The 23,027-nt window shown below is 54.0% G+C and overlaps 8 protein-coding genes across 8 annotated transcripts; 4 read left to right on the top strand and 4 right to left on the bottom strand.

The window, feature by feature from the left end:
• Positions 1 to 566: 566 nt before the first annotated feature.
• T310_7479 (Monodehydroascorbate reductase (NADH)) lies at positions 567 to 2,361 on the bottom strand (the record flags this gene model as incomplete). The annotated part of the gene is made up of 3 exons (XM_013469731.1): positions 567 to 1,824; positions 1,890 to 2,079; positions 2,139 to 2,361. The coding sequence occupies 3 exons, from the start codon at positions 2,359 to 2,361 to the stop codon at positions 567 to 569; spliced, it is 1,671 nt and encodes a 556-aa protein (XP_013325185.1).
• Positions 2,362 to 3,519: 1,158 nt separating this feature from the next.
• On the bottom strand, positions 3,520 to 7,533 carry T310_7478 (uncharacterized protein; the record flags this gene model as incomplete). Its single annotated transcript, XM_013469730.1, has 4 exons — positions 3,520 to 4,768; positions 4,827 to 5,851; positions 5,893 to 7,090; positions 7,163 to 7,533. 4 exons carry the CDS (start codon positions 7,531 to 7,533, stop codon positions 3,520 to 3,522), a joined length of 3,843 nt encoding a protein of 1,280 aa, XP_013325184.1.
• Positions 7,534 to 8,725: 1,192 nt separating this feature from the next.
• Positions 8,726 to 10,030, bottom strand: T310_7477 (Toxin biosynthesis protein (Tri7); the record flags this gene model as incomplete). Its single annotated transcript, XM_013469729.1, has 2 exons — positions 8,726 to 9,167; positions 9,231 to 10,030. The coding sequence occupies 2 exons, from the start codon at positions 10,028 to 10,030 to the stop codon at positions 8,726 to 8,728; spliced, it is 1,242 nt and encodes a 413-aa protein (XP_013325183.1).
• Positions 10,031 to 10,986: 956 nt separating this feature from the next.
• Positions 10,987 to 12,264, bottom strand: T310_7476 (RNA polymerase I subunit Rpa43; the record flags this gene model as incomplete). The annotated part of the gene is made up of 1 exon (XM_013469728.1): positions 10,987 to 12,264. The coding sequence occupies one exon, from the start codon at positions 12,262 to 12,264 to the stop codon at positions 10,987 to 10,989; it is 1,278 nt and encodes a 425-aa protein (XP_013325182.1).
• Positions 12,265 to 12,592: 328 nt separating this feature from the next.
• Positions 12,593 to 13,784, top strand: T310_7475 (Membrane associated DnaJ chaperone; the record flags this gene model as incomplete). The annotated part of the gene is made up of 3 exons (XM_013469727.1): positions 12,593 to 12,637; positions 12,689 to 13,216; positions 13,329 to 13,784. 3 exons carry the CDS (start codon positions 12,593 to 12,595, stop codon positions 13,782 to 13,784), a joined length of 1,029 nt encoding a protein of 342 aa, XP_013325181.1.
• A 1,666-nt stretch (positions 13,785 to 15,450) lies between these two features.
• On the top strand, positions 15,451 to 16,259 carry T310_7474 (DUF1711 domain protein; the record flags this gene model as incomplete). The annotated part of the gene is made up of 2 exons (XM_013469726.1): positions 15,451 to 15,809; positions 15,866 to 16,259. 2 exons carry the CDS (start codon positions 15,451 to 15,453, stop codon positions 16,257 to 16,259), a joined length of 753 nt encoding a protein of 250 aa, XP_013325180.1.
• A 740-nt stretch (positions 16,260 to 16,999) lies between these two features.
• T310_7473 (Zinc-type alcohol dehydrogenase-like protein PB24D3.08c) lies at positions 17,000 to 19,035 on the top strand (the record flags this gene model as incomplete). The annotated part of the gene is made up of 7 exons (XM_013469725.1): positions 17,000 to 17,076; positions 17,186 to 17,203; positions 17,393 to 17,459; positions 17,501 to 17,515; positions 17,767 to 18,595; positions 18,675 to 18,841; positions 18,901 to 19,035. The coding sequence occupies 7 exons, from the start codon at positions 17,000 to 17,002 to the stop codon at positions 19,033 to 19,035; spliced, it is 1,308 nt and encodes a 435-aa protein (XP_013325179.1).
• A 1,225-nt stretch (positions 19,036 to 20,260) lies between these two features.
• On the top strand, positions 20,261 to 22,728 carry T310_7472 (Ran-binding protein (RanBPM); the record flags this gene model as incomplete). Its single annotated transcript, XM_013469724.1, has 6 exons — positions 20,261 to 21,204; positions 21,260 to 21,486; positions 21,554 to 21,627; positions 21,736 to 21,979; positions 22,032 to 22,547; positions 22,598 to 22,728. The coding sequence occupies 6 exons, from the start codon at positions 20,261 to 20,263 to the stop codon at positions 22,726 to 22,728; spliced, it is 2,136 nt and encodes a 711-aa protein (XP_013325178.1).
• Positions 22,729 to 23,027: the final 299 nt, after the last annotated feature.

Here is a 23,027-nt window from a genome sequence, read left to right as displayed (position 1 = left end):
ATCAGGTGGGATTTTTAGACTTAGATTAGATGTAATTAATTAATTATGGGAGAGATTCCTCCTGCCAATGGCTGGGGATGTGCAGTCATTTGGCATGCTAACGAACCTATTAATGGGAAGAATTACGTACTGTACGTAGGTAACTACCTAAGAAACGAAGAACAGAATATAGTCCTTTTATAATATAACAAGCCTTTGAAGACATCCTTCCTATGTTTGATGGATTTCCATCGTCTTCATCGTCTGAGGTAGCTGCAGGCTTTCACAGCCAGATCGCAAGCCCTCAAACACTGCCAATAATTGACTGCGTTAACAATACCTTTGCCCAGGTGCGGTTCTCTGAGATAGTTGCTAAGCATCTATCTAGCAGTACAGTTTGTTTCCTAACAGCTAGCAATTAATGCATTATATCGAAGAAGAGTTCATATTGAATGCCTTAGACACTATATAATACAGATAGTAGGGTTATATTCTGAGGCAAGATATCGAATTCATAGACAGATGGTATAGAGTATAACATGTCTAACATGTACCCAAAATATCTGCGTATATACATCGCTGGCTTCTTATATAGCAACGCTCTTGGGCACGCCCACAGCCAGCACATCCACCCCATCCTCAATCTCCTTCTTCGACGGCATGTTCCCCCGCCGCATCAGCTCCGCACACTTGACCATGATCGGGTCACTCTGCATCGTCGCAACAGCCACAACCGTCTCGCCCTTGCAGTAGTACGCCGCGAACTTGGCGTTCTCGAGCTCGCCCTTCAGCACCACCGAGTCATAGCCGCCCGCCGTGCTGCCGCAGTACCGCAGCTGCTGCCCCAGCGCCGACCAGAACACCGGGATGAACGCCTTGGGCTTGAGCGGCTGTGACGACGACAAGGAATGCACGATCGTCCGCGCCACACTGCGTCCGGCATTCTGCGCGACGTTCCAGTGCTCGATCCGCAGCAGAGTGCCCGTGCCTGGCTCCGCGCCCGGCCCGTGGTACGGATACGTCGCGATGTCGCCGACGGCGAACACGTCGCCGCCCAGGCCGGCCACGGCAAACGACTCGTCCGTCCGTAAAGAGCCGTCCTTCTCCAGTGTCACGGCCGGGTTCTCTCTCAGGAAGTCCGTGGCTGGGCGCACACCCACCCCGAGGACGACCACGTCCGCCGGCAAGACAGTTCCATCCTTCAGATGCACTGCGCCGACCTTGCTCGGGTCGGCCTCGGAAGGAGTCGCCTTGTCCACGCCCGCTGACAGGTAGAACTTCACGCCAGCCTTCTCCAGGTTCTTCTGGCAGACCCTGCCGACGTCCACGCCCAGCACCCGCTCCAGAGGCGCTGCCTCCTGGCCCACAATGCTCACGTCGTGGTCCTTAGCCAGCGCATTGCCGACTTCCATGCCGATGAAGGAGCTGCCGACAATGACGACCTTCTTCCGGCCCTGGCCCAAGGCGTTAACAAGGGCCTGCGCGTCCGTGACAAATCGGAGGAGGAAGATGTTCCCCAGTTCCTTGAATCCTTCCAGTGGCAGCTGCCGGGGAATACCACCGGTGGCCAGGATGAGCTTGGTGTAGGGGTACGACGTGCCGGACTTGGTCGAGACAGTCTTTGCGCTGAAGTCCACAGCGGTCGCCTCGTCGTGGACGATGTCGATGGACGCGGCCTTGTACCATTCCGCGGGGCGAATCTCAATCTTCTTCGGGTCGCTGATGAGCGCTTTGGAGATCTTGGGGCGGTCAAGAGGCAGGTTCGGCTCCTTGGTGATAATGGTAATGCTCCCCTTGAAGTTCAGCTCTCGTAGGGTCTGCACAGCACCCAGCGCACCGCTCCCTCTGAAGACATATGTCAGTCGAATCAAACAGTCTCCCAGCGAAGTAATAACGAACGACAAACATACCCTCCAATAACGACCACCTTCTCCGGCGCCGCAACGGCGCATTGAATGTTGGGGTTCCTCTGGCCAGCCAGAATAGCAGCCTGGTCTCCACGAATGTACACTGCGCCGTCCTTCTCGTAGACCTCGTATTTGTTCAACGCATTCGGGGCGGGGGCATCCTCGACATCTCCAGTGGTGACACTGAAACACGCTGCAGCACGTTAGCAGTCGCCTCTGTAATGTATGTATAATTGTTGAGAGGAGAATTACCTCCATGCCACGGACACGTTATCCTCCCATCCGGCGAGACCGTACCCAGCTTCAGCGGCGCGCCATAATGCGTACACCGGGGGCTGAGCGCGTGGAAGTCGTCATTGACCCGCACCACCAGCACCTTTCCGTTCTCCAGGCCCTCGACCTCCGACTCGACCTTTTCGAAGTTCGGGATGCTGGCCAGGGACTGGATGTCCTTGAGCTTGTATTCCGTAGCCATGTTGGCAGACGTCGAGGACAGCGCGGCTGGCGAGGAAGAAGCGAAGTGACGACGGGTTAATAAAATGTGCGGAGGGGAAGAAGAAGAAGAGAGTAGTAGAATTGATGACGACGGTAGCAGGAGGTTATAATTATTATTAAGATAAGTAGGACTGCTGATAGGCGCCTTGGACGAGAACGACGACGACAACGAGCGTATCCAATCTCTTGACGAAAAACGTCTCTTTTCAGAGATAGGACAGCAGCAGGCACCGCTCGAGACACAGCAGCGTGGCTTACAGCTACAGCGAGAGAAAGAGGGGCAGGCAGAAGACGAAGAAGACGATGATGACGACCGCCGGGGCGGCGGGATGGCCAGGCTGATATTATTCTGCCGGCGACAATAATTATAATTGGATGGTGACGACGAAGCCAGCAGGGGGCGGGGTAGCAGGAGAAGATGACGAAGGATCCACGGTTGCATGAGCATGAGCCCGTTGAGGAGGATCCATGGATTTGGATACGACATACCCAAACAGGCGTATTGCCTGGATCTGAGGATTAATAATTGATGATCATCGAGTCAATCGAGCAAGATAAGGTCGTTGTTCTGAGACGTGGGAGCAGGGATTGACCTCATCCAGAACAGACAGTGCGGGGTACGGTGTATTGTTTTGCTCTGTATTTTACGTCAACACATTGATGGACTTATGGGGCATACTGGAAGGCAATATCCACAATACTATATCATGTTATTGCCTGTAATTCTTCAATTCTCTTTCTCGCGTGGCATCAGCAGGTTCTAAGGTTGCAATCCATGCTCTGCAGACTGTTGTAAACATGCCGAGTGGATTGTTGCTTATCAATCCAGCCAGCCGGATGGGATGCCCGCTGGACCAATCACCTTGTTCACATTACTCATCCTTGGATACCCTGCCGATGACACCATCAGATAGGACTACGAATAAACCAGTCTGATGAAGGCTTCGGGAGTCGATATTGTCTCTCATATTAATACGTACGTACAGAAATAGCCAAGATTCTCATCCAATACTTGTACATGGAAAGAACAACAGGGTATGGACTGGTCCATGACATAGAAGCAACAGGAGAAGACCATGGATATCACACAGAATTCGCTAAATAAATAAATCATCAAGCTCATGCGTAGATCAGAGAACTACCCACTTCGCCGCAATCCTGCTCGTCTCCGCCGCGGAGGGCTGCTGCTCTCGAGGTCCAGCCCATGAGTGCCAGTCGACGAGCGCGTGTGTCTTCGCGTAGCAGGAACGTTCTTTTGAACCCAGCCCGGTCCCCTCGGGAGGCCCCGTGATCGAGCATAATCCTCGTCGCTTCCCCCGGGAGATTCGGGCGGGCTTGACCGGGTGAGGTCAACGATTACTTGGGTTGTCACTGGCGGCGAGGTGCTGCGAACCTCCTCGCCAACGAGGGCTCGGCCACCACTCATCATAGGCGGCGAAGGTGACCGTTGGCGTGGCGAGGATAATGCGTTACGCTTGCTCTTCGGAGTCGGCGAATCCAGCTTTCTCGTAGAGCGCGCCGGCGCGGTAGATCTGAAGATCGTCTCAACGCTAGGAAGCTCGAAAGAAGACTCTCCGCCAACGAGAGGGTCATCCAACGTCTCAGAGCCTTGAGACTTGTCTATTGCCTGCTGAAAACGTTCCTCATAAGCCCGGTCTTTAAGGCAGAATGGGTTTGGCACCGTCGAGCTGGCGTCTGAATGGCTGGAAGGGGTTTCACGCACAGCATCAGCACGAGGCGAAGTCAGAACCACGACAGGTTCCTCCATAGCGGATGCGCTGGGCTCTTGCGGCGAACCTACATGCTCGCCGTCGCTGACGTTTTCTACGGTATCGTCCAGACGGTTGGAGGTGCCAGCTGGGTCCTCTGGTTGGTCAGAGAGGCTAGGGAGCTGAGGATAGTCAACAACGGGTTGAGACTCTGCGGCCGCGTCGGAGCCGGAACTTCGTGGAATCTGGTATGAGGTTGGTGGCTTCGTCGGGTCGTCTTGACCAGCCTCCCCATCATCGGCAAGTGCAGAAGGTGAACGTGCAGGGGAATGAGGACGAGATTGCGCATCGCCAGTACCAGGCCGAGAGGATTCGACTTCTGGAGGACTGGAAGAGAATCCTGCAAACGCTGGCGACCGGACGACCGGGCTGGGTTCACCTTCTGCCGTGTCTTGATGGTTCGACTCCGCTTGGATCTTGAGTAAGTCCGGTTCCTGCAGCTCCGAGTCAAGGGTCGATCGAAACCCAGCATCACGGATCATCTCGGAGATTTCATTTCCTGTTTGAGTCGAGATCGTGGGCAGTTCAACCTCGACAGCCGGGGTAATGGCTTCCGCAGCTGCCCTGCGGCCATCATCAGGGGCGGAGGCAGGGGCGGAGGCATCTTCTCTGTCGGAGCTTTGGTCGAGTGAGCGAGGGAAACTCGAGAAGTAAAGAGAGAAATCAATTTACTGACGGGCTGGCGTCTTTTCCATTCACCTCAACCTGTGCGGCTGCACGCTCTGCCGGTCGGAGAAGCTTCGGTTCAATAAGCTCTCCGAACGATACCTTGCGGAAGCCATCATCTTCAGACACCTCATCCTCGAACCCAGGCATCTCGAATCCACTATACTCCCGCACACCATCCTCATTCACATTCTCTTCGCGTCGCTCCCGATCACGCTTCGCCAGGCGGACGCTGATGGTGCCGTCCTCCATCACGCTGTCCACCTCGGCCACTCGATACTTGGATATCTGTGGTTGCCAGTTCGTCGCCTTGGACATGTCGAGTTGCTTAAAGGCAATGATGGCTCCTTGTCTGACTTCATCCTCCACGAGGTCTGGGACTGAGGTCAGGTCGTCTGGGAGCAAAGGAAGATCGTCCGTAGAAGGCGCCCCCTGGTCCCCAGTAGTGTCTTCTGCAGCCCCATTTACTTGTGATGGCTGCTCATCATACTCAAGCTGAGCATCGCCGTTGGCGTAATCCTCGTTGGCCCCGTCATACCACCCTTCCTCCTGCCAATCCCGATTCTTTCGCTTCCGTTTCTTTTTTCCATTTCCACCTCCATTCCCATTATTTCTGCGTTGGCGGATCATCTCCCGTGCTTCAGCATCCCAACGTTGCTTGAACGGGAAACCAGGAGGGTTCAAGTTGATGTCCTCGTAAACGCATTCGGTGGCCTTGACAACTAGTTTCTCCTGCCAGTTCTCGTCTAGGTCACTTCCTGTCCCTTCGTCGGCAGCTTGTTCGACGTCTTTCTGCGGAAGGGCCTGAGGCCTAGGCGGTCCTGCGAGCTTCTGCCGGGTGGCTTCTTCGTCCTCCTTGGATTTGGGGGCTTTCACTCCTAGTGACCCAAAAACGAGGCGTCTCGAGCCCGCCACGTCGAGCTTTCGTCTTTTCGCGGTCTCTGGAGTTTCTTCGACGGTAGCATCGGCTGCTACCTCCGCAACAGGTTCGGCAACTGCATTACCTTGTGGCTCCTTTAGTGTATTTTCGTTTCCCTGCCGGGTGGGATGTTCTCCTTCTCAGAGTGTCCATCAACATCGATGCCGCCAGATTCGAGCTGACGAAGTAGTTGCTGTCTCCGTGCTTCGAATTCCGACTGCTCGCGGGCTTGAGAGCTTCTGCTTTCACCGAGATCTTTGACCTCCGTCAGAGGCCCTCCACCGCCATGGGCCGCCTCCCAGGCTCGCAGGTCTGCGAAGTTAGCATTCGGCGGCAAGTAGCCGAGCTGCTTCAATTTTGCCAATCGTCTTCGTAGTTTGTTCCGGCGGTTGCTCTTCTTAGTCCTCAGAGACCCTTTACCCGGGGGGTTGATTTTAGGCTGAACCTTTGGCTTAGGTGGAGATACCCTTTCGGGTTCTGATTCCGATTCCGAATCAGATACTGACGTTGTGTCGCTCGTATCAGTTGTAGAAACGGAACTACTAGCATCAGAAGTATCACTGGACTCAGCCTCTGATGTAGATTCAGCTTCCGAACTGGATTCGGTCTCTTCTTCTGAACTGGACTCTTCCTCGGTCTCTGAAGACTCCTCTGGAGACTCCTCTGCTTCTTCCGATTCGTCCGATACTGATGATGTAACTGAATCCTCGCTGTCGGATACCTTCTGGAATCGGACATTCTTGGATGACTTTGGTGAAGGTTCTGCAACGCTGTCACTGCGGGGGTGGGCAGCAGAAGCAGATGATGCACGGGAAGGACTTGAATCGGCGGCTGCCTGAGCAGGACCACGATGTCTTAAACGTGACACTCGACCTGACCGGGTTGCACGCGGGCTTTCCGGATCTGCGGCTTCTTGGGCTTCGGCAGCGTCGAGATCCTCTCTCAGATCCTTCAGTTCTTCATTCAGCTCCTCAGGGTCGATATCTGACGTATCTGCATCACTGTCTGATCCCTGCACATCCTCGAAACCGCTCGTAGGGTGTCTAATTACGGTTCCTTGGTCTGACGAATGGATTGAATCTTCTTCAAGCAAGGTAGGCTTTCTTCCCGTATTCACGTCAGGCCAGTCGGCATCGTCCTCCTCATCATCACGAAACTCGTCATTCCAGCCGGAGATAATCGTACGCCTTCTCTTCCTTGGAGGAATTCGGCTAGCGGGCCTAGAAGAAGTCGAACGCTTCAGATATGGTCTACCGAATGGGACTCCGTCAATCAAATGTCTGCCGTCGGCCGTGATTTGATGACGACCAGAGATGCGCCTGGCTCGCAGGTCTGAGGTCTGAAGGGCGCGAATCCTAAACCAATCCCGTCAGTCAGTTCCGAAAACTTGGAAACACAATGAAGAGAGAATGGAATATGCAACTTACACTACTTCATCCCCATCTCTCAGTAATCCCTCAACCTCCATGAAATGCAGACACTCGAAACCGCCGACTTCAACAACGTAGTCTTCCAAGCCCCATTGCCCGCCGAACTCATCATTCTCGCCCGCAGCCTTGCCTTCCGTCTCCAGCGGGATAACCTCGTTCACATCCTCCAACAGCTGGGCGATTGTGTAGCCTCCATTTCCGTACGCGCTGTTGGGGTAACGAGTCGACGCGATGGCGGATGACGAGGCCGGCGGCCCACCGTACGGCACCCCCGGGCCCGAGGCGTGAAAGGACGGCGTCGAAGAGGTTGTCCAGAGGATGCGCGTGGCGGGCAGGCCGTGGCGCAGAATGATCAGATGGAGACGCATGGTGAAGCACTACTGCTGCGCTGGAGCCTAAGTAAGCAGGAGGGAGGGAGGAGGCACCTAGAGAGGGGGAAGTCTTGATTTTTTTTCTCCTTTTTTCCCGCCTCCCTGTAGATCGGGCAGTCTAGTCAAAGAGTACCATTCGCATGGGATCAGAATCAGAAAACCACACCGTGCGCGTCGCGGAGTTCAACAAAGATGGCGATGGGAGATGGAGACTTCCATGGTGGCCGTCATGGAGCTGCGAGCGCTAACCCTTTTTGGTCTGGCGCGTTGCAACTCGGAATTAGTCCGTCTGTCAGTGGCGGGGCTGTGGCTCGGGCTGTGGCTCGGGCCGCTGAGCTTCTCCTTCCTCGTTCGGATAGGCAGGTACTTTCCTAGTTGGGTAGCTGACAGGAAGTAAAGAGTACATCCATGACGGATAGACCTGATTCATAAACAGAAGGAGCAAGATATTCATTTATAACTACACAGATAGAGAGTGAGAAGTTGGCAAGTGCGTATGTGATGTGTACTGTATTCTGGCTTCATGATCGCTGCAATAAAATCCCACGGAGTACATGTAGCTAGCCACCACCCATGGATGGTTGCTTCCGCTGCCGCACTCCACTCACAAAGCCTCTATTATGTCCCTCAAGACAAAAAAATAATCCCGTTCGTCTTTTTATGCTCCCATCATGGTAGGCTATGTTATGTAGCTATATGGTTTTAGCTAGCAGTCATATTGTTCAGTCATGAAACCACCTAGTTCATCAATATTGGTTCCATTGCTTGCAACGCACCATTTCTGCGGGAAACAAATACTCCGTAGTCCAGGAACACCTGTCTACGGACCACGCCGATTCCCCTCGCCCCCACCCCAAATTGATAGTGAAATGCGGTCAATTGATTTGGATGTTGGTGGCGGCGGCGCTGCATGTCCAGTTTCTAAAGGAGACATGTACCCTCTTGACAGCCAATAATGCATCACAGATCTCTGTTGGGATCGACACTAATTAGACCAGCTCAGCCGACTCCCAAGACACGATTACGAATCTACGATCCAGTGTACCGAGTATTACTGTATTACATGTGCTTTTACTGAGGTCAGTTGCACGCTAATATTAGCGGCTGCAGCCTAGTCTCAAGTCTAGACTTCTCTATTCATCGTCTACACCGTACTATGATTAGACTGGTGAATGGTCCAGGTGTCTGTCTACCGGAGCAACCCAACAAGGCTGAATGGGACCACGGAGTCATTCAGGCCCATGTTGGCGCGATACATCATTGGGTACAGATATACTGGACTGGACCAGACCGTAAAAGCGAGCACCCATGTGTAGCCGACCAGCTTCTCAGCCAGCAAAGGCGGTCGAGTGCCGTCGCGGCTCAAGAGGGAGCGATACACGCCCACGACCAGGTCCTCCACGACGATCCCGAGAATCTGCGTGCAGAAGAAGGTGATTGCACCCGAATTGTGGATCGAGATGCCGGCCGCGATGTCGATGAGGACATGCATGACCGCCGACACCGCGAATGCCGCCACGACTCGGGCGTATCTGGCGATGAGATTCCCGCGAGGCATCCGGAGGACATCATGCACGAGAAAGTTGGAGATGGAAGAGAGTTTGTGGGTGTTGGTCTGGTGCCAAACGCGACTGTCGTAGGATTAGCATTTGAGAACATCCACTCCATTGCTATATGTACTGTACAGTACATACCTCCAGAATCTTCGCAGCGAGTAAGCGTCTAGTAGAGACCCATAGAATGGTGGCCAGTCCTGAGGCTCTCCGAGACCAAGCAGGACACTCAGGAACGCAACAATGCTGTAGGTCCCTCTTTGGACCGAAGTCAGGCTGATGCCCGCAGCAATAGTTGCTAGGACTCTCATGAGGATCTCATCCGCAGAGATCTCGTGCAGGCGTCTCAAGACAGGAATGTGCCGCAGCGTAAAGTACCTCAGATTGAGCTCCGGATCCGCATTGGAAGTCGTCAGGTCCAGTCCGAGGTAGCATAGGAAGATCGTCAGAGCGGTCTTCTGTAGGAAACGGACACGCGACGGGACGTAGCTGGGGTCGCGATTCGAGAACAGAGGGACATATTTCACTTGATCGGGCGTACCAATGAATCGAAAGGAGCAGGTGACCGCAAGCCCAAAGATGAATTTATCCCACCAGAAGGACCCATTATCACGCTCGTAGACGGAAGACTCTTTTCTCGCGGCTGATGATCGAGACGATAGTCCGATTGTTGGGCCACCGGTCTTGAAGGACCATCGACTCAGCAGCGCGACATCGACGAAATGGAAGAGAAACGTGACCGCGTAACCGCCGGCTAGAGAAGCCCAGGGGCTGCGCACCATATACTCCATTGCTGTTGAAATGCATTGCCAGGTGGACAGAGCGACGATGAGGAGAGCACCGAGGCGAAGAATGGAGGACGGAGCGGTGAAGCCGACGACAATTGCGGTGGTTATTACCTCAATGAGGACAAGAAGAATTGGATGGATCTGGATCTCCATATCGAGACTTCAAGCAAGGGAAAGATGACGATAATTTGAAGACAATGAAATTAAGAACGTAGGTAGGTGCTGAAAGCTGCGCGGAGAGGGCAAAGGAAAAAACAACAACCTGGGGTGGAAATTTCAGCTAGTCAGTGTTGGTTGACCATCTCTGAAGTTAGTAGTCAATAACTGAATATCTGTGCAATTACCAGATTGAGCGCCCCTTCTGGCCTCAAGGCATCCTGCACAAGATGGTCTAACCCAACAGGACCCAACAATTGTCTTTTGGCCCCTGCATGGGCCTCCAGCGGTGAGGAAAGGACGTCGTGTTATGTCACACCCTCCACGATCGTTGTTATGTCCATGCTATACTATTTATTCCGGGGACTAAGCACGTGGACGAGAGCTGGTTCATCTCGCCATGTGGAAAGGAGCCGTCTTCAATCACACAATTATATACCGATCAAAACTCTATAAAGATAGAGATTGAATAGCTTCTCTTTAATGCTCTCTAGACTAATCCAAATTATCTAACAGAATCTTCTCTTCCCAGCCTACATTCTCGACAAGAGACATGGAATCTATCGCGAAGAAACCAGAATTTATCCACTTCAGATCCGTGTCTGGAACGTAACAAACGTAACACCGCAAAAATATGCGTAACTATATAGGTAGGTAAGGTAGTGATGGAATCCTTTTAGTTCACATCGGGTAGTAGCTGCAAAGCAGCAATGCAAAATGCATGAATGCCAAAAAGAAACGTAACAGCCTAGGTCTTCCTCGGCTCTATATACATATCCAGTAAGCTGCTGAAATCAGTCACAAAGATACCTAATCTATATGCATGTGACAAGCAGCATTGTCAAACAGAATATCTCAATCAAACAAGAAGCTTTTTAACCCAAACCAACGCCACAGCTAAATCTCAAGACTCAAAAGGAACACATAGCCGTAACATTGGACATTAATGCGCACTATTTCTCCTTTTTCGATTTCGACTTGGACTTCTCCTTATCCTTGCTTTTCTTTTCTTTCTTGCTCTTTGCGTCAGCCCCTTCCGTAGCATCATCTGTAGCATCGCCTGCGGCTGGTTTAGCCTCACTGCTCTGTTGAGGCCCGTTCGATGACGGCAACGCTCCCGTCATCGCTGCCACATCTCGTCTGCTACTCCGAAACGCTCCCGTCCGCTCTTCTTCCACCAGGCGCGCCTCCTCTTCCGGCGACAGCATTGTACCCTCGATGCTCATGAACCCGCGGTCCGGATCTGCTCCGGGAATGACATCGATATCGCGGACCCGGAACCGGATCATGCCACGGACGCGGTAGCCAGAGGCGCTTTGAAAATATCCGGTCGCGGAGTCGGAGTCGTCTGGATTCTCTTCGAGAGGGTGGGCTGATTCAATTGGACTGTGCACCACCGGCTTGGGCAGGGGGGTAAAGTGCTCCTTCTCGGGGTCGAAGTCGGGATTGCTAGACTCGTCCTCTTCCCCTGACGTCGCTCCCTTCGACGATCGGTTTTTACTCTTGTTGTCGATGCTTCCTTCATCCTCCGCTCCTGGCGGAATCCACTTCCAGTCCGCTGGGAGTCGCCGTCTCTCGATACCCACAGAGAACAGGTTGTAAACGACTGCCCCCAGGAACCCTTCTGACTGCACATTGACCCAGCCCTCCAAAATCTGCCCCCTCTGGGGACGGAATACTAAGAAAGTCGCCGTAAGATAGACGTAGAGAACTCCATACTCGTTAGCCGTCTTCGCGAGCGTCAATGGCTGCGGGTTTTCGCCGTGGTCGTTCGTCTTCCCTGGAACGACAGGCGTGCTGGATATCGATGCATTAGAATACGCCAGCACGATCCCTTTGAAAGGCGGGTAATAAGTCAACAGAAGCGGCGACAGGTGTTCTGCGAGAAGCGAGGCGAGGGCATGGGTCGGGGAGATGGAGATGGGCGAAAGAGGCAGGTAGAGAGTCGCCGTGACGAGTTTGAAGGGAGAATTGGGGTCGGATTCTTCCGAGACTGCCACGACATGCTTCTTCTTCTCCTTCTTCTCTTTATGTTTATCCTTGGACTTTTTGCTCTTCTTGGGCGACTCTGTCGCGTCCATCGAAATCAGCGTCGAGTCTCCTGCGCCATGCTTCCGCTTTTTGGACGGCGAGTGGTCTTTTTGCTTGTGCTTGCGTTTCTTTTCTGGCGAGGCCTGGGTGGATACTGGCTCGGCATGGTCCGAGTCAATATCCATAGGATCTCCGGACATGGCGAGGATAATTGAGATTGAATGCCGTCCAGCAGTATTTCCTATTCTCGAGTTTTACTTATCAAGCATGAACTTTTTTTTCTTTTCTTAGGTGCGGGCACACAGCATAAACGGCAGGCGGTGAAGAAGGCGGTGGACAACTAAGACAGCTTGGCGGTTCCAGCACTCCCAAGACACGCGCGCATTATGATGATAGACGGTGTACTCCGTATGTCTGCCCAGAGTAACAATTTAGCAGATTTCAGATTGACGTCCGTCATTATCCGTCTTGTGAGAGCTCCTGTATATTCATGGCAAGACCGTTGTGCAGGTGGCTTTGAAAACACAAATGTCCTCCATCTTGTCCTTTATCGGCTGGGCCGTTCTACCAAATGTAAGCGTGCTCATATTTCCAATCCTACAGCTTGCTGACAATCGATTCTAGTATGTTACCTCAATTCTTCAAAACGTCTACTATGGCATTACCATCCGTGCCGGCGACCCGCGCCCTCAACCGGGTTCACCACGCTACGCTAAGCACCGCCGTCGCATCTTTATCTTCGTCATAACTACCTATCTGCTCTACACGCTGTATGAGAGCTTCTATCAGATTCGTGCTGCTGGCGACTTTTACCGTCTCCTGGGAGTCTCTCCCCGGGCCGACGAGAAAGCCATCAAGTCACGGTTTCGCCGACTCGCTGCCCAGCACCATCCAGATAAGGTGACGAACGGCGAGAGTGCAGGCGCAGATGCCTTCTTTGTATACTTGAAGCAGGCCCAAGACACGCTGCTGGATCCAGCGCGACGATTCGCATATGACCGGTTCGGGCCTGATGTGGTTCAATGGCGCAACCGCGAGACGATGCAGGATTTCTTGTATGCGGCGCTGACACAGGCCCTGACGCAATACGCCGCTGGATTTGTGATAATCGTGCTTATGAACTTCTTCTTGTGGGGGCCATGGGGGCGCTATGTGAGTGTCTCGAGTGCGACGGTTCTGTCTGCTACTGACAAGTGAGGGTGGATAGTGGCGTTTTTACACCGGTGTAGCTGTCATGATCCTTGAACTTGTGCTGATGACACAGCCGGTTGCGCTATTCGACCCTGCATCCTATCTGCCTTCAGGGCTGCGCTCCCTTCTGAAGGTTTCCACTGATTCGCAAACCTTCTATCTGCTGCCATTCCAGATCATCTCTCTCGCACGCCGTGTATCGATCACCATCCACATTTTTATCTCGCAGCTCGACGTTGCCAAGGGGTCCTCGCCAGCCGGGGCTCCCGGGACTCTGAGTGCGCAGAGTCTGCAACGGTTGGGCCAGCTTGTGCAGCTGTCACAAGTTGCCGACAGGGAGGCGACGCGACTGCTGCAGCTGGGGTTTGCGCCGTTCCGGGGGGACCGCGAGAGCGTGGCGACGCTGCGGCGGAGCATGAAGGAGGGACTCGTGCTGGGAAGCGTGCGCAACAGCCAGGAGGTGCAGGAGGCCGTCGCGCAGGTGCGGCAGCGGAAGAGGCGAGGGAACTTGGAAGAACACAAAGACTAGACGAGCCGCTTGGTATGCGGGTGGCAGGTTGGATCTGATCGGGTTAGATAGACATAGACAATTGTATGGCTGGGTATCAGGCCCAGCATTGCGATAAACTGTAGGTAGCATATATTTCTGAAGGACCCTAGATAATACGATTCGAGTGTACATACACACAGTACATACTCCATACGTCGTCAGCTATCCATTTTAAGTGAATTGTTCTTTTTCTTCCCCGTCTAACCCTTTTAGTAGGCTATATAGGCTGGAGAAGAAAGGTCTTGACATTCGAAGCAAACCATGTGAGTGCCTGAGACGCTGGTTTCGCGCTCCCTGATAGGTGCAGTGATATTAGTTCATTGTGCGGTTGACGGGTCGCCGGGTTGGGTGGCGACGTGGGAGATTCGCTAGTCTATAGAGTCAGCTCCGAGAAAGGGCCGCAGAGGATCCTGAAGGGCGGCAAGGCTGGGCTGGATCGATCAGAAGACGGGGCACATTGAGGATGCCCAAAGAGGAAATATTACGTCGAATCGCGTCGCGTGCGGTCCTTTGCCCTGTCGGTGGAAGCTGCAATTGTAATTGTACGCTGGACGGGCACGCAGTCCTGATGGTGATGATGACGCAGCGCCTTTCGTGCTGCCGGCGGTGGTGCATGGCGATTGCGATGCCTCGCTGCGTGCTGTGGACCGGGCCAAGTCCAAGGGGCAACAATAGGCGTGAGGGAAACTCTAAGACGTCTCGATCCGGGGACTGCGGAACTGGGTCGAAGAGCAATCGAAGCTGGACGGGATCCGCAGGCCCGGACCAGCAGCGACAGAAACGGTGCATCAATCCATCGACTGTGAAAAGAAAATAACAATAACAGCGATACGATCCGACAGACGACACAGCCCCTCGGTCAATTCAGCTGGGATGCGAAAGGCTGCGATGCACGCTGCCGGGCGGCTGCGTCTGGTACGTGACGGTCATGTACGGTCAGGACGATCATGCCGCCGGGTGGCTTGTGTGGGCGACGCAGCGTGGCCGTTGCGGGCTTGGAGGTAATCTATCTTAGTCAGCCGGTACGGTACGGTCCCAGACTGTCCGCGTCCCACGGCGCGCAGGGCCGCCAGCAAACACCCTTCTCTCCAACTCTCCCTGACCGACGGCAGCAGAGCGTCGTGTGTGTGCTAATCTAATTCAGAGACGAGGAACCAAACCACAATGAAACGAACACGCGCCCATCCCCATCCGCATCCTCATCCCCATCCCTTTCCTCCCGCCCGGCCCTTCTCTTCTTTCTCTTCCTCTCCTCCTCCATCACCACATCACCACCATCGTCATCGTCACCTCCATCCTCTCTTTTCTCCGCCAGGCTATGCGACCGCCCATCCCTAGCCGCGCCCTCGCCTTAGCCTTCACCCTGACTTTTGCCTCGTCGTGACCAAGAGACTCGCCGCACCTACCCACCATCCCAGCCTGCAGTCATCCACCCACGCCGGATCCCGTGGTGGACGCACGCCAGCACGCCGGACTTTTTCTCACCGTCCTGCTCTTCTGCATCTCCTCCTCTGCCTCTACGATCGCCAAGCGGGTCGAATAGGACTTCATCCTTCGACTGACAGGCAACAAGGCCAAGCTTAGAGCTTGTCAGAGCTTCCCTCCTGGCAGGATAGATACAATACTGAAAACGTCACCTCTCGACATGCCTGCCTCGAACTCCTCCGCCTCCCCCTCGACCAACGGTCGTTCCGGCCGGTCCATTGTCCTCAAGCTCCCGTCTAGTCTGCTAGCTCGCTTCCCCAGCTCCAGCACGCCGTCTGAGGACAAGGACAGGCCGAAGGACATGTCATCGCCGCCCTCGTCCACCTCCGGTGACGCCGTGCCTCCCGCCTCGTCCGTCGACAATGCCTCCGACGCACCCTCTACCCCTGCTGGAGCAGATGGGGCCCGCAGGAAAGGGATGCCAGGACCCAAGCCCGGAAACAAGAGAGGTCTCACCCAGAACGGCGATCTGGGGCCCAAGCCAAGAGGCAAGCCGGGTCCGAAAAAGAAGCCCAGACTGTATGTGATTTCCCTGTAGCCCTATAAGGACCAACAGCTGACTGGATTGATTTCAGGGACGATGGAACGGTTGATACCACCAGACTCGCTCCGACTACACACAAACTGGGCCCCAAGGCCAACCAGGGCGCCATCAATGCCGGCCTGCGCGCTCTCGACCGGAGTGGAACGCCGTGTCGCCGGTGGGAGCGCAAGCCGTTCCAGTTGAAGAGCTTCACCGGTGTCGTCTGGGAGCTCCCGACCTGGCGTGCTCCTAAACCACAGAAGTCCGACAAGCCCAACGGGGAAGCCAAAGAGGGTATTGTCGAGAACGGAGACAGCGACAGCAAGGCCAACCAAACTGGCAGCGCCGCGCCCAGTGAGAAGAGCAACCTCGGTGACGGGGACCTCACCCCGCTGCCGGCGAGCGTGACAGACTCACCGGCACCTACTATCACCATGGCCGCATGATCTACCAATCCACCACTGCCGGCACGATACCGGTCGTGGTAACCTTTTTCCTTCTGTGTACATTATTGTGATACCATACTTTTTTAACCTTTCGTGCTGGCGTTATGGTTCAATGTTTATTTATTCGAGCTTTTTTTTGTGTGTTGTTGCTAATCATTGGTCAGCGGGACTGGGGTTTGCTTCAAAACAAAAAGACCATGAAAAGGAATCATGTGTGATAGGGATAGACCGGTTCTTACTGGGGATTGTGTTGTGATTGTGATTGTGATTGGGTCTTGTTTCCCTGCGAGGGTGTTCTGGGACTTGTGTTTACATACATTGTACTGTACCACCACTACCAGCCTCCTACCAGCCAGGCTTGGTTCCTCCGTCGATGCCAGCTGGCTATTTTATTTATTATTGCGATTGATTGATTGAAGATGGCGAGATATGATATGATCAAAAAAAAGACGGAAGCTCGAATTTAGCAATGCTATTTGCTTGCATTTGCATATCCAAGATGAATACTGGTAGATCACACTGATACTACGGACTCTGTAGAATAGCCGACTTAGCAGTGAACAACCATCCGTTAGTCAACTGCACTGACAAGAAATTCAATTCACACCCTTATTGAAATTCATTTTCTTTTTATTATTCTTCAATAATAGTTATTGTCAAAATAAAAAAAAATGTGAGATTTCTATTCTCAATCATCACCACTATCAGTCAGTCAGTCAGTCAGTCAGTCAAGCTGCCACATGCTCCTCTTTTGTCTTTCCATCACTCGCTCCCTTTCTCTTTTTCTTCCAGGCCTCCTTTCAATTCAATTCAAAAGGTATTGACTGTCTCCGCTTAAGCATACAGCTAGCTGCAGCCTGCACGCTATGCATACCTTACTTACCCTTGGTTGATCTGATCACCTGACATCTACCTAATCTATCTAGATCTGCCAGGTACCTAAGGTATCTAGGGAGAAGAGCTTGTGATTAGATATTATTATTAGTTGCTACCTACCTGCCTACCTACCTAGTGATGTACCTACCTAATGGACTTACTACTGTGCAGTAATTAGGGACAGGGATAGCGAATGAAATCAGATAATGTTCTGTGGTTTTTCTAGTATCTTCCCTTTTTCTTTTAATAACGTGCAGTATACTGTATTTACACTGTACACAAATTAATAAGCAAAAAATTGACAACAAGGTGGGAGGGAGAGAGGTAGGTAGGTAACCTGAATCTAACTAATTTTTTTCTGGCAGATCAGATCGGGATCTGTAGGTATTGCACAAACAGAGGAGAATTTATCGATTCGGCCGAGGTTAATTAACGTCATTCGGTACTTGCTTGCGACAACTTTTGTGGTTTTTATTTGCGGTTTTTGTATTATTAATAATCGTGTTGTAGGCTTGTATACGCCACCTGCCTATTTCGTCGAGTTATTTCGTATCACCCTCTCTGTTGTAGCTTCGCTTCGCTTCAACTTCTTTATAATCTGTAGTATTCCAAGTTACTTGGACGTAAGTAGTGGTTCATCCCACCTGTATTCCCTTCCAAGAATCAATCTGACCAGGAAAGCAGACTGCAAGCAGATCGACATGCAGGTGCAGAACAAAGGGCTCATCTTCAAAGAACCCCCACCGCCTGGCCGGAGGTGGGCACACACCTCGCCGTCGAGGCACGATCCTTTGATCTCAACCAGGCCCCTCCGCCCGGCGGGGTGATCACCAAGAACCTGTACAGCAGTCTGGATCCGTACATGCGCGGGCGGATGCGCGACCCCAGGATCCCGTCCTACTCGCCGCCGTACACGCTGGGGGAGCCCGTCACGGCGTACGCGCTGGCGCAGGTGCTTGTCTCGGACCACCCGCAGTACCGCAAGGGGGACATCCTCTTCGGCCGGTTCAGCGTCGAGGAGTACAGCGCCGTGCCCCGGGAGGTGCTCGACTGGGACCAGACACGCAAGGTCGACAACCCCTACGGCGTGCCGCTGTCCAACTTCCTCGGCATCCTGGGCATGACGGGCCTGACAGCGTACTCGAGCCTGTACGAGATCGGCCAGCCCAAGAAGGGCGAGACCATCTTCATCTCCTCGGCTGCCGGCGCCGTGGGCCAGATTGTCGGCCAGATCGCCAAGCTCGAAGGTCTGCGCGTCATCGGCAGCGTGGGCGATGACCGCAAGCTGGCCTTCATTCTCGACGAGTTGGGCTTTGATGCCGGCTTCAACTACAAGAAGGAGAAGCCGGCCGATGCGCTGCGGCGCCTGGCGCCTCAGGGCATTGACATTTACTACGAGAACGTGGGCGGAGAGCAGCTCGAGGCGGCGCTCGACGCGATGAACAATTATGGGAGAATTGGTAATCATTCCTGTCTTTTCCCTCCTCCTTCTCCTCCTCCTCCTCCTCCTTCTTTTGGACCAGTCTGACGGCTATCTAGTTGCCTGCGGAATGGTCTCCCAGTACAATCTCCCGCTCGACCAGCGCTACGGGGTCAAGAACCTGTTCCAGATCGTCGCAAAGCGGCTCAAGATGCAGGGCTTCATCGTCGGCGACCCGGGCTTTGGACCCAAGTATTTCAAGGAGAGGAACGAGCGGATTGCAGCGGTGAGTCGACTGAATAATGTCTGCTGAGAGAGCAACTCACTGACTGGTCTCGTCTGTAGTGGCTCAAAGAGGGCAGGATCAAGAGCAAGGAACACATCACCGAAGGCATTGACCATGCTGCAGATGCTTTTGTCGCCATGCTCCGGGGCGAGAATTTCGGCAAGGCGATTCTGAAGATTGCGGATCCGGAGTAATTACCTAGGATACTTCCTTCCAGGGAGCTGGTCCTCATGAAACATGGCATTTTATATAGAATACTCCGTACATAGAATATTTATGATCTGTACATACAAATGCTATACGAATACTCGCATAGTAACGATCAACTCATAATCTCAACTCATAATCTACTGTACTAAGCACTGTCTTCTCACCTTTCCATCCATGGCCGGCATGCGGGGACTGACGGCTGGCCGGCGCCACAGACGGTTCAACTTCCCCTGGCCGGCTGCGGAAGGTCAGCTGAGCCTGCCAGGTGAAAGGCGTCCATGCCACGGTCATAATTATTATCCTCCTGCCAGACAGCTGTCTACTGCCATCAGGAGGACGACAGTAACTGGAAAACTGCTCTTCCTGGCAGCAGTCACGTGCGTAAGTAAGACACGGGCATCGCATCCCCAGATCAAAGTCTGGATGAGGCCGGTGATTGGCAGCTCAGCCATTCTGGCCGCCAGACGGGCTTCCCCGCATCGTGCTGAGCGGCGGCCGTTGGATACGCTCGAATAAGAAGGAGGAAGAAGTGTGAGAGAGACATTTCTGATGATGGTAACCAAGGAACCCCTCCTGCGAGTCTCCGAGTGACGGCGCGGACCAGGATCAGGAGATCCCTCTCTGCATCACGTTCTCCTGGCCATTGACCCTCACTCTTCCCTGCTCGTCTTTGTTGTCCGCTCGTTCCTGTAGTCCTGCTAGGCACTCTGCTGGATTAATTAATTCTCCTGTCCTCTTTGTAGGTCGAGGACTCCAGCCACCTTCGCTGCGCCCCTCTGGTCGCCCTCTCTCCGTTCCGGGAACCGCGTGCCCGGCATCAGCAGAGCCCGTGTCCTGCTATCGTCGACAGCAGCGTCTGCCTCTGCTTTCTCGACGACAAGACGTCCAGCACAAAGTCCTCTACTCGATCTGCACTTGACAGGTCCCTGGCGACTAAGCTTATCTGCTTTGCTGCTACCCACCGTCGCGGCCAGGAACCGGTGCTGCACTGACATCACCGTCCCGCTCGCGTGAGGCCCCAGCCAGCTGCGATCGATCAGATGCCCACGGGGCCCAGCAGGGCCATCGCGTGTTGTGCTGAGCGTCTGCTCGTGAGCTCCTGCTGAGGACGATTCTGGCGACGGCGTGGTGGTGCTGTGTGCCTACTGCTGTGCTGCCATTACTGCTGCTGCTGCTGCTGCTGCTGCTGCTGCGGCACACGACGCCAGCATGACCAATGCCCCGTTTCCCTCAGGCTCCGGTGGAGCTCCTCCAGCACCCGCCTCATCCTCATATCTGCCCGGCCCAAGCATCTCCTCCGTCCCTCGTCGCTCGTCATACGCCTCCGTCGTCTCAGGTGCTGCCAGCGCGTCTGCTCCCCAGCGTTCTGGGGCCTTTGCTCATCTCCTCAACAGCAACACCGTCCACCACGCCGCCAGCGGAGCTGCTGCCGCCGCCGCCACCATCACCGCTACCACTACCCCGACGACCTCCTCCTCCTCCTCCTCCTCCTCCTCCTACCCCCCGCAATACGCCTCCGACGGCCCTGGCAGCCGCTCCTACACGTCTTTCCCAGCCACGGATGCAGAGATGCAGATGAATCATGGCGCAGGGAGCGCCGGTTGGCGGAGTTCGGGCGGTTCCTTACCGGCTTACTCGAGGCAGTTCGCCAACATCCCCGACTATGCTGCCAACTATCTGCCCGCTGGTCTAGCTACGTCCGCTTCCTCCTCGCTCGACCGCTCCTTTTTCGTTCCCTCCTACCTCCGCAACTCCCGATATGTTGCCCGGCTCGAGGCTGCCCATCGATCCAAGCTGGCCGCCGCCCAGCGGGAGGCCACCGCCGCTGCAAACCCGTCTGCTCCCCTCTCGGCCTCGTCCAGCCATGTCAACCTGCATCGCATGGCGCCCTCTCACCGGGGCATGACCTATGATATCGTCGAGAAGGAAGTTTCGAGTGATGAAGACAAACTCACCCCTCTGCCGTCCCGGTGGAACGAGTCCGATAAGTATTCCGGACTCGACTTGCTGAACGATGGGTTGGAGGTGCGGTATATGGGTCCTCCCAACAAGCACGACCACGAGGCTGCCGCTGTGCGTGCAGATCATCCCATGCCACGCCAGTGTGGCATCTACTACTTTGAAGTGACCATCCTGTCCAAGTCGAAAGAGGGGTATGTATGAAAATCACAAGGGAACCACTGTGACCTGCTGACTGGGAGGCGACAGGATGATCGGAGTCGGCTTTTCTAGCACCAAGGCCTCCGTCGAGCGGCTTCCCGGCTGGGAGCAAGAATCCTGGGCTTACCATGGCGACGATGGGAAGTCCTTCTTTGGCGAGAATCAGGGACAGGGCCGGCCGTACGGTCCGACGTTTACTGTCAACGATACCATCGGGTGCGGCGTCAACTTCTCGACAGGGTGTGCATTTTTCACCAAAAACGGCGTTTTTCTAGGTATGACTATCTTTTTGATCGTTGTCGTAGAGAAACCTGGTTAGAAATCGAGCTGACGCTTGTGCAGGCAACGCCTTCAGGGAGCTCCGAGATGTGAAGCTGTATCCGTCGGTCGGAATGAAGAAACAGCCGAATGTGCATGTAAGTGCCAATTTTGGCCAACAGCCGTTTATCTTTGACATCGACGGCTTCGTCAAGGTGGGTTACTCTGCGCTTCCTTCGTTTGAACTCCCACTCATCTCCATGTAGAAAGAAAAGGCTGCCATTCTTTCAGAAGTCAGTCTGACTAGCGCGGCGAATTTACAACCCCCTCTGGACGAGACGGCTCTCGTCCAGGAGCTTGTGGCACAGTTTCTGGCCCACGATGGCTACGTCGAAACGGCGCGCGCCTTTGCAGAGGAAGTGAAGCAGGAGAACAGTAGCCTCCAGAACGGCCGGCGACCGCTCAATCAGTATGAAGCCGAGGAGGACTTGGATGCCACCAACCGGCAAAGTAGGTACAATTTCTGCAAGTTGCAAGGTTGATTACTGATTCAAAACTACAGAAATTCGATCTGCCATCTTGGATGGAGATATCGACAAAGCACTGAAATACACCAATGCCTATTACCCCAACGTCTTGAAGGATAACCCGCGCATCCACTTCAAATTACGATGCCGGAAATTCCTCGAGATGATGCGCCGCTGCAACGAGCTGTCGAACGCCTCTTCGAAACGAGCCAAGACCTCGAATGGCGCCGTTCACGACGGCAATGAGGTCTTTGAGCAAGAGATGGACGTCGACGACCAGATGCAGGACGGTTATTCGGACGCGGATGGCATGGATACCGAGGAACCCGATTCGACAGCCAAGTTCCACGAGCTGCTCACGGAGGCGGTCCAGTACGGCCAGCAGCTGCGGATGGACTATCCATCCGACGAAAGTGGAGGCGACAAGGAGCTGTTGAATGACATCTTCTCGCTGGTGGCCTATTCCGACCCCAAGTCGTCCGTCCACGGGCATTACCTGGACCCTGCGGGACGGGTGGCCGTAGCGGAGGAGCTCAATTCCGCGATATTAGGTGAGAGACGCCCTTTCTTCGAGTCTGGGCTTCTCGACTAACGGGAACAGTGTCACTGGGCAAGTCATCTTCAGCCGCGTTGGAGAGGTTATATCAGCAGACCGAGGCACTGGTCAACGAGATTAGCGAAGATGGCGGCGCTGGGGCGTTTATCAATGTCCGGAATGACTTTCTCCTGTGACCGACATGCCGATTTGCGGTGTTCAGTTCATCTGCCATTGCATAAAGCGACGTCGTTCTGCTGTCCTTAGCAACGAGCATACAGATACAGTTCACGCGGCGATCTGTGTTGGCATTGTTTCTCTTTCTTTTTCTCGCAGCGCGTGCATGGATTGAAATTGGGACAGGTTTGAAGCGGGTTTGATTCTTCTGGTGCGGGGTTCCGGTGGTGACGATATTTCCTTACAATTTAGCAATCTGCTTCTATTCGGTTGCGTTTTCCCTATTCCATTTTTCCTCAGTCCCCCTGATCCTTGATGA

Source organism: Rasamsonia emersonii (genome assembly GCF_000968595.1).
Source record: "Rasamsonia emersonii CBS 393.64 chromosome Unknown ctg1118621760549, whole genome shotgun sequence".
NCBI lineage: Eukaryota > Fungi > Ascomycota > Eurotiomycetes > Eurotiales > Trichocomaceae > Rasamsonia > Rasamsonia emersonii.
The sequence above is the reverse complement of the archived record's forward strand: the minus strand, read 5'-3'. Positions and strand labels throughout refer to the sequence as shown.